The 16,709-nt window shown below is 34.8% G+C and overlaps 1 protein-coding gene across 2 annotated transcripts in view; it reads left to right on the forward strand.

Annotated features, from left to right (window-relative positions):
- The first annotated feature begins 1,960 nt into the window (after nt 1-1,960).
- The window catches only part of LOC129798639 (60S ribosomal protein L3), an 18,009-nt gene continuing 3,260 nt past the window's right edge, over nt 1,961-16,709 (forward strand). Inside the window, exons 1-4 of one of the 2 annotated variants that reach the window (XM_055841893.1) lie at nt 1,961-2,030; nt 2,369-2,561; nt 2,756-2,924; nt 3,175-3,310. In XM_055841893.1, the coding sequence (XP_055697868.1) occupies nt 2,028-2,030; nt 2,369-2,561; nt 2,756-2,924; nt 3,175-3,310 (501 nt within the window). In that variant the 5' untranslated portion in view covers nt 1,961-2,027. The other variant, XM_055841894.1, reaches the window with a different exon arrangement.

Consider the following 16,709-nt stretch of genomic DNA (forward strand, 5'->3'; position numbering starts at 1 on the left):
AAAAATAAAATCTGGTCCGTAAATATCAAAAATTGGTTATTTAGGAAGTTATCAGTATCGCCTGTTGGGGCAAAGGTAAATTTTCTGTGCCCTTGACTTCGTAAAACTGTAATTATATTTTTTATTGGTTGAAATGCTTATGTGAAATGCATTGCAGACGAAATGTTCAATTTTTGAACAAAATGTATGAAAGATTAAATGTAAAATACGAAATATCTTAGAATACGAAGATTACGCAATACGAAATGTGCAATACGAACATGTAAAATACGAAGTTTCTAAATCCCAAGTTTAACTTTCTGCTGACCACTTCTTATTTTTTACTGCCTATTTTTAATTTTTTGCTGATCATTGTTTAATTTTTTAGTGATCATCAACTCTAATATTTCTACTGATCGATTCGAAGTTTTTACTGACCAAATTTAACTTTTTACTGAACAAATTTAATTTTTCACTGATAAAATTTTACTTTTTACTGACAAAATTAAATATTTTTACTGATTTTTTCGAATTATTTGCTAATCAATTTTAATTTTTTGCTGACCACTTTTAATTTTTTACTGCTCATTTATTTTTTCCCTCTTATTAGTTGTTTTTTGTATATCTTTTTAGGATTCCGTCTAACCATTGCAGAATTAAAAAATGTAGTGGACAGTGATCTGCACACCATTTTTATGCCCGAGGAATTAAAGGAAAAAATTAATTTCCGAACACACCTGCGCGCTTGGCAATCAAAGTTTGCTCAAAAGAACCTTTGTGATGAAATATCTGCTACTACCGATCCACCTTTGCTAGAGGTAACATTTTTCCTTCATTGTTAGAATATTTTGAAAATAATAGTCTGTATTAATTTTCTATATGCCAAGTTTGTGTTAATTTTTTTAATTTCTGATTAATTTTTATTGTAAAATGGAACTAATATGCTGGATTAGATGTTCTTTTTCATTTATTTGCTTTTCTTGCTTATGCTTTCATGCGTTTTAAATTGAAAAAATTTCCTATAAGAGTGAGTGAGATGACTAGATTATATTAGATAACATGTTTATAAAACAAAAGTTATATATTCATTATATGATATTTGAAAGAATTTGAAAAATAAAAGTTAATTTTCAAAACAAATATTTCAGTTTTTTTTATTTAAAAAGGTGTTTATGAACAGGGTAATATGTACACTCGAAGGGGGTACAAATATTTCTTCTGTGGATGGTGTTACTGTAAACCTTGGCGGGGTTACCAACTTTTACACCTAAAGGTGCTAAAATTTTGTTTGACGAGGTTTGAATATTTTAAATACCATTGGTGTGAAAATAACCCTTGATGGGGTTTCTAAATTATTTTAGAGCGTCGGTGTGAAATCCACACCCGATGGGGTTTGATTTTTCTACTCAATTTTTTTAACCCCTGCCTATTACCAAATTTACTACCGGAGAGGTTTGGTTGATTCGGGGTTAGAATTCGGTGTGAAAAATAACCCCCGATTTGTGCACATTTCACACCCGTATTTCTCTCAGTGTGTTTTCAACATTTCTAATGACAATGAGCGAGATGACTAGACCTAGATCTCACTCACTCTCATTGAAAAAACATGTTTACTAAACAAAAGTTATTGTGCGTTGAGCATTATAGTTTATTCTCAAATAAAACAAAATTTTCCATGAAAAATTACCAATTAATATTTCTACTTTGAGTGAGCCTTCTATCTCCTCTGTCCTTTTAATATTTCTGTACAAATTTCTCATTTTTTTCTAAATTTAGTTTTTCTTGTGTCAATAATTTTGCATTGCTCTGTAATATATTGTGAAAATTTTAAAGGAAATTTGGGAAAAGGCGAAAAATGTGACGATGATCGTTATTTTTGGCGCACTTCTATAATTTTTATAGATTTTATAGCGATAATATAATATCCACTAGGTGGCGCGCACGTCTATGAGAAGCTTCCGGAGCGCAGGCTCTTTCCAACATTCCAGTCGAAGAGAAGTTCTTTCCAGTCTTAACTTTTGTGGAAGACGCATCGTGTGCGCTGAAAAATGGTAATTATCCTTGTTTTGATAGAGAAAAGTTAACTATTTTAATTAAAAACAATAGTTCGGTATCATGTGCATTGATTTGTGATGAAATAATTGTGAAAATGTGTTAATTTTTCGTGAAAATTGCATGAGAAAAATGACACCACGTGGCGTGAAATTTGCAATGCTTTTGAAGCTCATTTTCTTGATTTTTAGTTGATTTATTTAAAAGAGGATAATACTTTTGTCTTCTAAGGCTTCTAAATTTTAAAAACTATAGATTTTTGCATTTAGAAATCTTGGAAATAGGATTTTGTTGAAGGAATTGTGGTTCGGGATTAACATAACCTTACTTTTTGCAGTCTCATCGCAAGTTCTCTGCCCCTCGCCATGGATCCATGGCATTCTACCCCAAGAAGCGCTCCCAGCGTCACCGTGGTAAGGTCAAGGCCTTCCCCAAGGATGATCCATCCAAGCCAGTTCATATGACGTGCTTCATTAGCTACAAAGCCGGAATGACGCACATTGTCCGGGAAGCTGATCGTCCCGGATCAAGTAAGTGCCCTTTCTTTCTCCTACTTCTCCAAGTTTATGGATTTTTCTGATGATATTTATGCACTGGTGTACAAAATTCCTGAACCCTGATGCTTATTCGTTTAGCGACGAGCGGACTGAATTTTCTCTCCAATTCCTTTGGTTTATTTAATTTCTTGCAATTCCTGAAAAGAGAATTCCCTGATTCTTTGCAGAGATCAATAAGAAAGAAGTGGTGGAGGCTGTCACTATCCTGGAGACTCCGCCAGTTATGGTTGTTGGAGCTGTCGGCTACATCGAGACTCCATTCGGAATGCGTGCTCTGGCCACGGTCTGGGCTCAGCATTTGTCCGAAGAGTGCCGTCGTCGCTTCTACAAGAACTGGTAAGTTCTTTCAATTCCTTCCCTTTCTGCATTCTCTTACTGATGACCCGCAACAGCTCTTGGATCAATTTGAGAGAGCTTGGTAAATTCTTGGTTGTGTGATGCCCCTTGAGATGTCATCCCTCCGTGGGTGGATGTTAAAAGTTGGGCGAACACAGCGAAAGAGTAAGATCCTCCGCTCACTGAAGAGGTTCTCTCTTTTATCTCTTTCCTAATCCTCTGGCATTTTGGTGTCTTTGACGTTGTGAAGGTACAAGAGCAAGAAGAAGGCATTCACCAAGTCCTCCAGGAAGTGGGCTGATGATCTCGGCAAGAAGACCATTGAGAACAACTTCAAGAAAATGGTTCGTTACTGCAAAGTCATCCGTGTCATCGTTCACTCTCAGGTTAGTTCAATTTATTATTTTTCCTTAGGTTTTTGATAATATCCAGGCCACAAATTTATCAATTAATCCGGGTGATAGGTTTCTTTCTCTGTTCGCTTGAAATTCATATTTCATGTCATGTTTTCATTAGTTGCAAGAAGCAGGACTGGAAAATTTCATGCGGAAAGTTAGCTTCTGCCATGAAATCATACTCTCCTATACTCGCTAAAATTCCTAAAAAATTCGCTAAAATCCCGAAAGCCAGAACCCGATAATCCATAATAAGCCATAATCCTAGTCGCCAAAATTTCGAAAAGCCAAATTCCCAAAGACCAAAATCAGGATCGCCAAAATTCTAGAAGCCAGAATCCCGATAAAGCTAAAACTTCGAATTTGTCCAAATCCTGTATGATCCATAATCCTGGTCGCCAAAAATTTCGAAAGCCAAAATCCCAAAGACCAAAATCAGGATCGCCAAGATCCTGGGAGCCATAATCCCGATAAAACTAAAATCTCAAATGTGTCCAAATCCCGAAAGCCAGAATCCCGCATTGGCCATAATCCCGATCGCCAAAATTCCGAAAAGCTCAAATCCCGAAGACCAAAATCCTAGAAGCCAATCCAGATAAAACTAAAATCTCGAATATGTCCAAATCCCGAAAGGCAAAATCCTGAAAGCCAGAATCCCGTATAACATAAGCTATAATCCTGGTCGCCAAAATTCCGAAAAGCCAAAATCCTAAAGACCAACATCAGGAACGTCAAAATCCAAAAACCTAAATCGCGAATGTGTCCAAATCCCGAAAGCCAGAATCCCGCATGGGCCATAATTCCGATCCCCAAAATCCTGGAAGCCAGAATCCCGATAAAGCATAAAATCTCGAATTTGTCCAAATCCCGAAAGCCAGAATCCTGTATATGAGCCATAATCTTGGTCGCCAAAATTTCGAAAAGCCAAAATCCCAAAGATTAAAATCAGAAACTCCAAAATCCTGAGAGCCGCAATCCCGATAAAAAGCCAAAATCTCAAATGTGTCCAAATGCGGAAAGCCAGAATCTCGCATGGGTCATAATTCTGCTCGCTAAAATTCCGAAAAACCCAAATCCCGAAAGCCAGAACCCGGATAGAGCCAAAAACTCGAATGTGTCCAAATCTCGAAAGCCAGAATCCTGTATGAGCCATAATCCTGGTCGCCTAAACTCGAAAAAGCTAGAGTCCTAAAAGCCAAAATCCCGAATTTTTAAAAGTGTCATATCTACTCCCGAGCTTGCAGGAGGCAAAGGGAAGTTTTCTGTGTCTTGGGAAATTATTCTATACATATAATTGCCCATATAATTTCATCCCTTTCAAGATTTTGAACATTTATTTGGCTTTCGGAATATTGGCCTATTCATAATTTCGACCCGTTCGGAAATCTGTTTCTTGGGGATTTTGGCTTACGGAGTTTTTGTCCGCACCACCATCCTAGAACATTAGGGTTTCCAGCGTGGAAAAACTAGGATTAATGGGTTCGACTGTCGACTGGCTTAACAAAATTAAGAATAGTCTGTACGTTTACATGTTTACAATAATTTAAATCCTAAAGAAGTTTAACAATGAGAACAAAAAAAAATTGCAGTTAATAAACACGGAAGTAAACTTATCGTGTGATCATATTACCTTTCACAGTTCGATTTTGTTTTATCGAAGTAGTAGTAGGGTGGAGTAACCACTTATCGCCATGTTTAGGAAAAAAGGAATTAATTTTATTATAACTTTTAAACCCTTATTAGGGTAAAGGCTCATAATTTTGGACAGTCTGCTTATAAGCATCGATGTTCCAAGTTTGAAGTGCGATTTTTTCAATACTAATTAATTGTTTTTGTTATTCTAATTTCTGAATGGGGTGTTTAGAAACTTGGCAAGCTATTTATTGTCTTTGTTTTTACTAAAATTAGTCTTAATATGTTTAAAAATGAATGATGATGTAGAGGTGAATTTGACTATTATTTTGGACAATTTGGTTGTTAATTTTGACAGCTAATCCGCCTCAATAAGATGCCCATTGTTCTCCATTTCAAGAATCAATCTTACCAAGTCCTCTTTCTGTTCATGTAAGGGAAACGTAGAATGTCACAAGAAGCCCGGAAACTTTCCATATCATTCATTAAAGTGAGTTGACTTCGATACTCCAAGTACGTGCGGATTCGCTCATTCCCTGACCTTTCCGGGAGCCTTTCAAGGCATTTCTCGCTACATCTCGTTCGTAGAGATGATGCTCCTTTGTTTCTCCAGGCATTTGTCCAACCTAGTCATCACAAAAGTTAAAACTTCACGAAATTTCGAGAGAAAAACACCTGTCCAAAATAAGGACTATCGCCTCACTGGTAAATGTCTTAAAAAATTTCCCATTTTTCACACGAAAAATCTAATTCACAAGGCAAATCTCACTTCAGATCAAATGTACAAATCACCATTAACGTGAATCAACACAATATTCAATGAATATTCAATAATGGGCCTCATTCTCTAATTCTGCAAGAGAAGTGAGGTTCTGTTTACACCAACTTGCAAGATAACCTGCAAGTTTTTTGGGATATTTTATGTGGTGTAAACTGGTAATTTTGTCGTCCGGATGCAAGTTTTATTGCAAATTAAAGTATTTGGTAGTGAAGTAAAGTGAAATTAGTAAGTTTTGCTGGTAAATAATGAGTTTTGTGTGACCCCAAAATTTACTGTAAAGATAACCTCTTTGGGTCTACCAGTTAGAATTATTTTTTTAAAATACAATAAATTCAGCAATTTGGGGCACTACAAATCTTAGAAAACGTACTTTTATGCATCTGTTGGTGTTTTTCTTGATGTTTTGTGGCGATTTATCAATATTTTTTACCCAAAACCTCACAAATTTCCATTGCTCGTTTCACCTAAATTCCTGGGTTTTTCTCGTCCGGGACACTAGTAGACACTAAATGGGGCCACCACAATGACTATTGGCTCTTAAAAATGCTTTCCGGAAAGCTTTCTTGCACATAAATTACAAAATTTGAATTGGTAAATATAACCTCACAATTCACTAAAAACACTGAGAAAAATCTGCATGAAAAATTGTTCCGACGGCGTCCGTGGACTAATGCGGAGAAAAATTGGACAATTGCAGAGTGTGTCGCTATGTTATCTATAGACACTAAATAAAACCATAAATTATTTTTAAACCATGTCACATTTTATTAACATTTTAAATTCTAATTTTTAAAATAATTTTTTGTCTAATTATTTTTTAATTATTCAATTCAATTCAATATATTTCTCCTCTTATAATGCTTGGTTGCGGCTGTCGCCGACATACTACGACTGATCTCATCAGGTAAACGGCAGAAACCCTGAATCACAGATCGTTTTATTTATATATTTATTTTTTAATTTATAATAATTAATTATTTATTTATAATAAATAATTATTTAATTAATTACATTTCAAAACACAATAAAAAAAATATTTAATTAAAAGATGTGTAACTATTGTATTTATTTCAATAATTTTCAACATGCAGATGACGGACATTTTAAGACAATCATTGGATGATCTACACTGAGGGTTTATAAGAGCCAGCATACAGTTGTGAAAGCTTCACTAGAGATAGCAACTCTGAATCTCTTACATGCGATGAAAATTATATTTGTTATATATGTAGATATATTTTTATCCTTTTAACAAAAGTTGAAGACACTAATGGCCTGTGTATATACTAGAGAAATTTAAGGCAAAAATTAGTTTCGAGAAATCTTTGTAAAATTGCCTACACGCATTGGTGAGGATTTTTGACAAAAATGTGTATTTTTGAAGAAAAATAATCTAATATGTAGGCAGTTTCTTCAGAAACAGTATGCAATACGAAGTATTTTGCATCAAAAAGAGGTGGCAAAGCATTTCCAGCTTTGTGAAATGCTTGATCTTACAAATTAAAACTATTAGATGAGCACATATATTCTGTCAGTAGAAGAGGTTGAAAGTTTGGAGTAGTATATATCAGCTCCTGATGAGCATAATTGGATGAGTGAACTATTGTTGGAAAGTTTGGTTCATTGGCTTTCAGAATCTGGTATATGTAATCTGCTATGAATAAACCATGGTCATCCAGAACCATTTATGTCGAAGAAGACACTTTTTGTAACGTCTTTTTTGGCCATCTACTGCTGGGACCAGGAGTGACCCACAATTCTCGCACAAGGACTGTTTGTTAGAGGAACTCAAAAGGTATAATTTGTGGAAGAAACTTTTTTTGGACATATTACTTTTTTTATTCATCCACTTTTGCAAGAATTTTAACATTTTACACGCATGGAAAAAAAAATGACGGAAATCCTTCTATCCCATTTTCTGGACAAAATGATGAAGATATCGACTTGAAATGTTCTAAGTACTCCCCCATAAGTTGATCCAAGGAATCCAAATATTACATCAATTTCATCCCCACGTCTAACCTTCACTTCCAGAAACCACTCTTTTAGGATTTCTGTCATTTTTTCCTTGCGTTTAACACTTCAAAATTCTTGCATAAGTCGATAAATAAAAAAAGTAAGATGTCTAAAAAAAAAGTTTCTTCCATATATTATACCCTTTGAGTTCCTCTAACAAACAGTCCTTGTGCGAGAATTGTGGGTCACTCCTGGTCCCAGCAGTAGATGGCCAAAAAAATACGTTACAAAAAGTGTCTTCTTCGACATAAATGGTTCTGGATGACCATGGTTTATTCATAGCAGATTACATATACCAGATTCTGAAAGCCAATGAACCAAGCTTTCCAACAATAGTTCACTCATCCAATTATGCTCATCAGGAGCTGATATATACTACTCCAAACTTTCAACCTCTTCTACTGACAGAATATATGTGCTCATCTAATAGTTCTAATTTGTAAGATCAAGCATTTCACAAAGCTGGAAATGCTTTGCCACCTCTTTTTGATGCAAAATACTTCGTATTGCATACTGTTTCTGAAGAAACTGCCTACATATTAGATTATTTTTCTTCAAAAATACACATTTTTGTCAAAAATCCTCACCAATGCGTGTAGGCAATTTTACAAAGATTTCTCGAAACTAATTTTTGCCTTAAATTTCTCTAGTATATACACAGGCCATTAGTGTCTTCAACTTTTGTTAAAAGGATAAAAATATATCTACATATATAACAAATATAATTTTCATCGCATGTAAGAAATTCAGAGTTGCTATCTCTAGTTAAGCTTTCACAACTGTATGCTGGCTCTTATAAACCCTCAGTGTAAATCATCCAATGATTGTCTTAAAATGTCCGTCATCTGCATGTTGAAAATTATTGAAATAAATACAATAGTTACACATCTTTTAATTAAATATTTTTTTTAGTGTGTTTTGAAATGTAATTAATTAGATAATTATTTATTATAAATAAATAATTAATTATTATAAATTAAAAAATAAATAAATAAATAAAACGATCTGTGATTCAGGGTTTCTGCCGTTTACCTGATGAGATCAGTCGTAGTATGTCGGCGACAGCCGCAACCAAGCATTATAAGAGGAGAAATATATTAAATTGAATTGAATAATTAAAAAATAATTAGACAAAAAATTATTTTAAAAATTAGAATTTAAAATGTTAATAAAATGTGACATGGTTTAAAAATAATTTATGGTTTTATTTAGTGTCTATAGATAACATAGCGACACACTCTGCAATTGTCCAATTTTTCTCCGCATTAGTCCACGGACGCCGTCGGAACAATTTTTCATGCAGATTTTTCTCAGTGTTTTTAGTGAATTGTGAGGTTATATTTACCAATTCAAATTTTGTAATTTATGTGCAAGAAAGCTTTCCGGAAAGCATTTTTAAGAGCCAATAGTCATTGTGGTGGCCCCATTTAGTGTCTTCTAGTGTCCCGAACGAGAAAAACCCAGGAATTTAGGTGAAACGAGCAATGGAAATTTGTGAGGTTTTGGGTAAAAAATATTGATAAATCGCCACAAAACATCAAGAAAAACACCTACAGATGCATAAAAGTACGTTTTCTAAGATTTGTAGTGCCCCAAATTGCTGAATTTATTGTATTTTAAAAAAAATAATTCTAACTGGTAGACCCAAAGAGGTTATCTTTACAGTAAATTTTGGGGTCACACAAAACTCATTATTTACCAGCAAAACTTACTAATTTCACTTTACTTCACTACCAAATACTTTAATTTGCAATAAAACTTGCATCCGGACGACAAAATTACCAGTTTACACCACACAAAATATCCCAAAAAACTTGCAGGTTATCTTGCAAGTTGGTGTAAACAGAACCTCACTTCTCTTGCAGAATTAGAGAATGAGGCCCTATAATACAATATTATTAAATCAGCCGTAATACAAAATACGAAGGGGAAGGAAATGGTTAGAAAACACGAAAGAAATTCGCTATGCTCACGAAGTCGCAGGACTATCCCGAAGCCACACGAAGTATCCGATTGAATGAAAAGAAACGTTAAAATTTCAAAAGTGCAGAATTGCAGATCGAAGTTTTGCTGGGTACATCCAAAACATATACAAAAATGAACAAAGTCACCACGGCCAATTTTGAGAAAAATTAGAAAAAAGTTCATTTTTGGCACATTTCAGTAGGATAGGGCACACATGAAAGGGAAATAAGAAAAAGAATAACATTATTTTCGAGATTATGTCATTTGGGGAAGGTCATGGAAGACCGAGAGGTCGATATCTCTTACAGTTTGAATTTTATATGGGTTAGAAAACTGAAAAAATGCCAAAAAACATCATTTTTAAAATAAAGCTATTCGTTACTCTACAGATCCATCCCAGATTGTGACCGATGCAATTTAGAAGCAAGATATTTAAAAAAAAAACAGTAAATTTGACGAAATCCGTTAAAAAGGCCCTGCAGGGTGGTTGACCTTGACTTTGAATAATCCAAAATGGTGATGTAACCGGTATGTGTTGATGGATTAATGTTCTGCTGGATTAAGTACAAAACATATCCAAAAATGAACGAAATCTTCAGGGCCAATTTTGAGATAGGTTGAATAAACCTATCTCAAAATTGGCCTATGGAGGGGATAGAAGGGATGACAGGGTGATTTAGGTAAGTTGGTTCGCTAGAGAATATTGACTTGTGGGAGTTGAGGGCTGTGATCGAAGATCGGAAGTCGATATCTCTTCACGTTTGGAAGCTAAGACGGTGAGCAATTCCAAAAAAAAAATTGAATTGTGGAAAATGCTCTCTCGTGAAGCCCGAGCAGTTTAAAATAAAAGTTCACCTGAAATCAACTTGTTAAGTTTCCCTTTTCAAGAGTGTTTAATTATTTCTATGCATTAAGAGTTTCTGATTCAACGAGTTCACGAATTAACACTTTAAGGACGATTGGAAAACCGGTGTCCCATAAAGAAAATGAATTTTCCTAACTACCAAAAGCTATTTTTTTCTTATGTTTGTAAGTAATTGCAAAGTAGAAGGTTGAATGAATCTAGGATATTTTTTGCAAGTCATTAGCTATTTACTATATAGTAAATTTTTGAGCTCAAAAATGACGAATTTTAAAATTCTCATATTGAAATCCTCACAGAAAATATTTTATTCATACATTCACACGCTTCCTCTCGCCTGATCGCTACGCTCAGTGCGAGGTGGCTTAGTGTGCGCATTGTGTGCATGTGAGGTGTGTGTATTGCCGTCGGCAGTGCACGCAGCAATATCCACCCATTCCATGCAACTGCCGAGAGGCAACTACCCATCAAAAATAGTCTGCTGATTTCGTCACGAAATCGGCAGATTTAATCGGCGCGTCGGCAGATAATACGCCGACCGTCCTCATATTATCTGCCGACGTTTGTTCTCGAAGTGCAACACGACGCTGTTCTAAAAGTCGGCAGATATGTCTGCAGATTTTATGCGTATGTCTCTTGCGTATTAAGGCAGACACAACGTCTGAAAATCTGCTGAGACTTTCAGTAGCCTGTCTACGCATATATTTCACTCCCCACGCCCCCAAAATTATTAGAAAAATACTTTATTTCAATTTAAACAGATTTATTTTTAATAATATTTCAACATGATTCAACACATCTCCTCTCGGGATATTGGGATTACGATTGCTCCATGTAAAGTCTCTCTAGTGGGAGTGCATCTCTGGAAGCTTACGCTCAGGAATCTTCATCTGGACTTGATGATGATGACTTTCTGAAAGTACAAAACGTAAAAATAAAGTTGTAGAAAATAAATTCACAAGCGGAAAATTATAAAGATGGCGAGCTGTCAAAAATTGCACAAAGTATTTTTACTCGCGAAATTGATGCAGGAAAAACACTTCACAATAAAAATATCTTTGTGAACCACATTGAGAAACTTTTAGTAACATATTTCACTAGTTTACTCGAATGAAAATGGAAAACTTACCTTAAAAATTGGAAGAAAACACAGAGCACCACGGAAAACACCTTCTCAGCTCCAAATGTTAAGAGCAACTAACGCGCTCTCGCGGTTTCCACTCGCACTTTGCTTTCCTGTTAACAGTTCATCGAGAAAGCCCGTTAAAGTGCGGCAAAAATTAATCGAAAAATCGATACGATGCCGATAAAATTTTCGATGAGGATCGATGGGTTGATGGGTAAGGAAAAATGAAACAAGTAGGGAGAAGCGGGAAACGGCGGAAAGGCAATTTTGCGCGGGAAAAGAATTGTCAAATCTCGAAGGTCGATACGCCGACAGGTGGTGGCGTCTCGAGTTATACCATGGGATGACTATCTCTTTCTAGACTGTGATTCGGTCTAATTTTTTTTCTATTACATACAAATTCAATCTTTTACTAAACAATTCTTTGGACAATTTTTTAAACAATTTCTTTGGGACTTTAACTCACATCAAAGTGTTTAGGAGAACCAAACGTCCAAAATTGTCCAAAGAATTGTTTAGTAAAAGATTGAATTTGTATGTAATAGGCCCTGAAGAAGATCCCATCTAGGATCGAAACGTTGGCAAACTAAAGTCAAATTGAAGAACAAAAAAAATTAGACCGAATTTCCCACTTTGACTTCAGCTCGAATTGAACTGGTTTGATACATTAGTATTTGTCTTTTTAATATTTAAGTCTTCAGTTCGAATTTTGCCAGACATTGAGCACTTATTATGATTTTTAATATAGCTATGGCTGTGAGATCCTGACCGACAGCAATGATTTTCAAATTATAGTAGCTTTTCAACCATTGAACACTTTCCATCATAAGATCTTCTATGAGGACTAAAAACATGTTAAAATTTGGGGTTAAAAATGTTGGTATTTATCGTTTAGATTAGAAATTGTGTTTAGTGGTTTTACCTGAGATAACGTATGGCCAGTGAAATCTGCACAAAGTTCAAACACAATTTTCTAATATTTGTACATAGTTTTATTATAACTTTTTTACATGTTTTGAAAGGTATATGTATGAACTTATTTCAGGAAAAAATCCGGTCCGATCCGATGAGCTTTTCGACACATTCGGGGAACTTCCGCCATTGATGTCGAAAATGTGGATGTTGGCATCTTCTTCAACTCTCGTTTTATTTTTCCCTTCAGTGTGACTTCGGTTTTGGGTCGAAAGTTTCGGGCATACACCTTTCATTTAATATTAGCCCAAAATGATTTAATAGGCCTCAATTGGGGGACGTTAGGGGGAGCTTTCTTCCTTCTTGACAACAGGTATGTCAAGTTCCTCCAATGCGTTCATTGTCTTCCTTGAGTAGGGGCTGGGTGCTAGGTCTTGCCAGAAGGTCACATTGTCCCTTCGATGATACTTATTGATGAAGGCTTTCAGCTTAGGCAAGCAATCTCTGATATAGACGTCAGAATTTTGCGTTAGACTCTTTGTGAGGAACGCGGGCTCAGACATTCCAGCAGCACTGATTGCAAGCCACAAAAGCACCTTTTTCGGGTACTTAGTATGCTCAACGTACTTATCTTTCTTGTCTACATTGTCGTCACGTGCATAATAATACTGCCCCTGCCACTTATTACCATCCATAGTGAAATAGGACTCATCGTCCATGACACAAACAATGTCGTTCTGAGCGTGAAAAACATTTTGCATCAAAAGAGACAAACGAATTTTCTGAGTCTTTTCCTGAGTTTCTGAGACAGCTGGCTTCGGTTTCTGGTTCTCCTCTTGATTCCCATAGACTCCAGATACTTCTTCACTGTTGTTTTGCTACATTCAAGTTTGTTACCAAGCTCACGGTACGACTTTGCAACTTTATTGGATGTTAACTTGCAAGTCGAGCCCGCATCTTCGATTGACTAAGGGTGCTAAAATTTCCAGATCCCTTAGCTCGTGTAGTGATTTTTCGCTTCCCATAGTTCGACAGGATGCTATAAATACTCCTTCGCGATATTCCCATAGTCACAAAATGTTTTACGACTTTAGATTTATTCAATGTGGGATGACTGTCCTGAAAATTACAAACTAATTTTCGTCTATACTCTTCAGTATTATTTGTGGGAGCCATGTTTCCTAACTAAATCTAGCAAAACTTTTATGTCATGTTAAGAACACATCTGGCAACACTGTAAAGTGGTATAAAAGTGACTGATATACATTTTAATTTTTTTTTAAGCCTTCAAACTTTTGTGCAGATTTCACTGGCCATACGTTACTTATCCCTCTCTTCACTGAGAGAAATCTGAAAAAGTTAAAATAATATTCCGGAAATGTTAATTTTACCCTGCAATATTTATCCGAAATCAGTGTAAATATTACCCTTTTTAGGTGTATTATGGGTTAAAGTTACCCTTCTTTCACGTTGATTTTACTCTTAAAAAGTGTAAAATTAACATCAAAAAATGTTGATATATTTTTACACCTAAAAATTGTTAAAGTTATGAGGAAGAAAAAGTTAATCGAACCCCCATTTTTTCTCAGTGTTGTTACAATTTTTTTGGTGAAGTTGGCAACTTTTTTTCTGAGTGTTAAAAGCTTCTAAAAGCTTTGCTGTTTGGGTAGATATAGAGTCCAAGTTCTAGTCTTTTTATTGCACTAAAATAGCCTTGTGAAGACCCGCTTGGGAGGGGCAGCGACATTAATAAAACACCGATCTGTTCCCCTTGCGAGTACTCTTTATTCTGCCCTCTTTTACTTATTTACAATTTATTATAAGCCAATCAATATGCTTATTTAGCACATTGACTGCTACCTCTACACCTTCCCCGCAAAAAGAAAAAAAATAGACATTTTAATGTGTTATTATTTTTTTTTTTTTTTTACATTTTCTGGTATGCTTCTAATATAACAATATTTGGTTTTTTATATACTAAAATTTTGGTCTTGCAATAAATTTTTATTTTAATTTCTTTTTAGGTTTATATTTATTAATTTTACGTTTATATATCTTACATAATATGTCAATTTAAAACAATAGATTTACTTATGAAATGGAATGGTTAAGTTTTTATGGATAACATATTCTTTATCTTTTATATTTAAAACTACATTTGGATTTTCAACCTTTATTACTTCATACGGGCCTTTGTAAAGGGGTTGTAACTTATTTTCTGGGTTATTTTTTAATAAAACTAAATCTCCAACATTATAATTAACTGGATTAAGATAACTATCATATTTATTTTTTCGTTTTTCTTTGTTTTCTAATAATGTATTTTTTACTTCCTTATTCGCCATTTGCAATCTAAACTTTAATTCCTTAGCATAATTGTCTACTGTATAAATTGGATCTACAGAGTCAGATAAAATATTTGAAGGTAAATTACATACTTTTCCAAATATTAATTCAAATGGTGTATACTGTGTTTCTGTGTGCACCGAAGTATTGTAAGAAAAACACCAATAAGGTACCCAAGAACTCCAACTACGCGTATTTTCTTGAGCTTGGATCCTTAAGAATGTACCGAGAGACTTATGGGTGTTTTCAAGGCTTCCAATACTTTGATGATGGTATGGAGTTGACACAACTTTATTAATTCCTAAGATTTGCGCAACTTCATCCATAACTGACGAAACAAATTCAGTTCCTTTGTCACTCGCTATTTCCTTTGGAATTCCATATCGTAAAACGAAATTTTCTACAAAAGCGCGTGCAATAGTGGATGTTTCCTTATTTGGAACAGAATAAGCTTCAACATACTTTGTCAGTTCACACTGTAAAGTAAGGATATAAACGTTTCCTGCATAATCTTTGGGTAAAGGACCTACTGTATCAAGGTATATTTTCTCAAATCCTGAGCTTGCTGTACTGGTGATACACATAGGTTCCTTGACATGCTTTTTATGTTTGTTCTTCTGACAACTGATACAATTACTTACAAATGCTTCAATATCTTTCTTTAATCCTGACCAGAAGAAATATTTTTTCACATTATTAAACATTCTGTTTATTCCTGAATGTCCTCCACTTGGTAGAATATGAAAGTCATGTAGAATGATTTCTTTTGATGCATCATCATTTATAATTTCTGCACTTTTTATAATATTGATCTTCAATTGTTTACAGGCCTGTTTGAGTACAGAATTATTTGATAGAAATTGAATTATTTCGTGAAAGCGATTCGAGGTGCACCGGTTTTTGATAATTATGAGCTCATTTATTTTTGAAAGTTTGCATAATTTTACTAAATCTCTCAACGTTTCGTCTTGCGTTAACGTAGATCGAGTATCTAGTTGCAAATACATTTCATTTTTCCCGGGAACGTACACCGCATAACCTTGTTTAGTTTTAACGATGTCGTTTTTATTAAAAATTCGCTTATCAATCTTCGTGACGACTATTAATTCAATTCCATTTTTAGGTTTCTTCAAGATTTCCATAATCTGTGGTCTATCTTCTTTATCTTCAGGATTATTTAATATATTTTGGTCAGTGCTTTTCTTTCTCGTCATGGCTCTGGTTGTTACAAAAATCGATGGATTTTGTAATTTTTTCAAATCATTTGAGTCGATTGTAATTCTAGACAATGCGTCCGCGGTAGCATTATCTTTTCCTTTCACATAAGTGATTTTAAAATCGAACTCTTCCAAAGCCAAGCGAAATTTTGTTAAGCGACTCGAGGGATTAGTCATTCCAAATAGGTATATTAAAGGACGATGATCTGTTAGAATTTCGAATTTTTTACCAAATAGATACGGGCGAAAGTGTTTACATGCCCAAACTATGGCTAGTAATTCCTTTTCTATCACCGGATAATTGACTTCGGCTGGTTTTAATGTCCTACTTGCGTAAGCTACTGGTTTGTCATCTGCGTTTGAGAGTACCGCTCCCAAAGCAAATGCAGACGCATCTGTGCGTAGGATAAAATAACCTTCCTTAGAAAAATCGGGGTATTGAAGAATTGGAGCCGTAATGAATTTTGATATTAACGTGTCAAAAGCTTTTTGACATTCCGATGTCCACAAAAACTGAGCGTATTTTTTCGTTA

Source organism: Phlebotomus papatasi, chromosome 1 (genome assembly GCF_024763615.1).
Source record: "Phlebotomus papatasi isolate M1 chromosome 1, Ppap_2.1, whole genome shotgun sequence".
Classification (NCBI taxonomy): Eukaryota; Metazoa; Arthropoda; class Insecta; order Diptera; family Psychodidae; genus Phlebotomus; species Phlebotomus papatasi.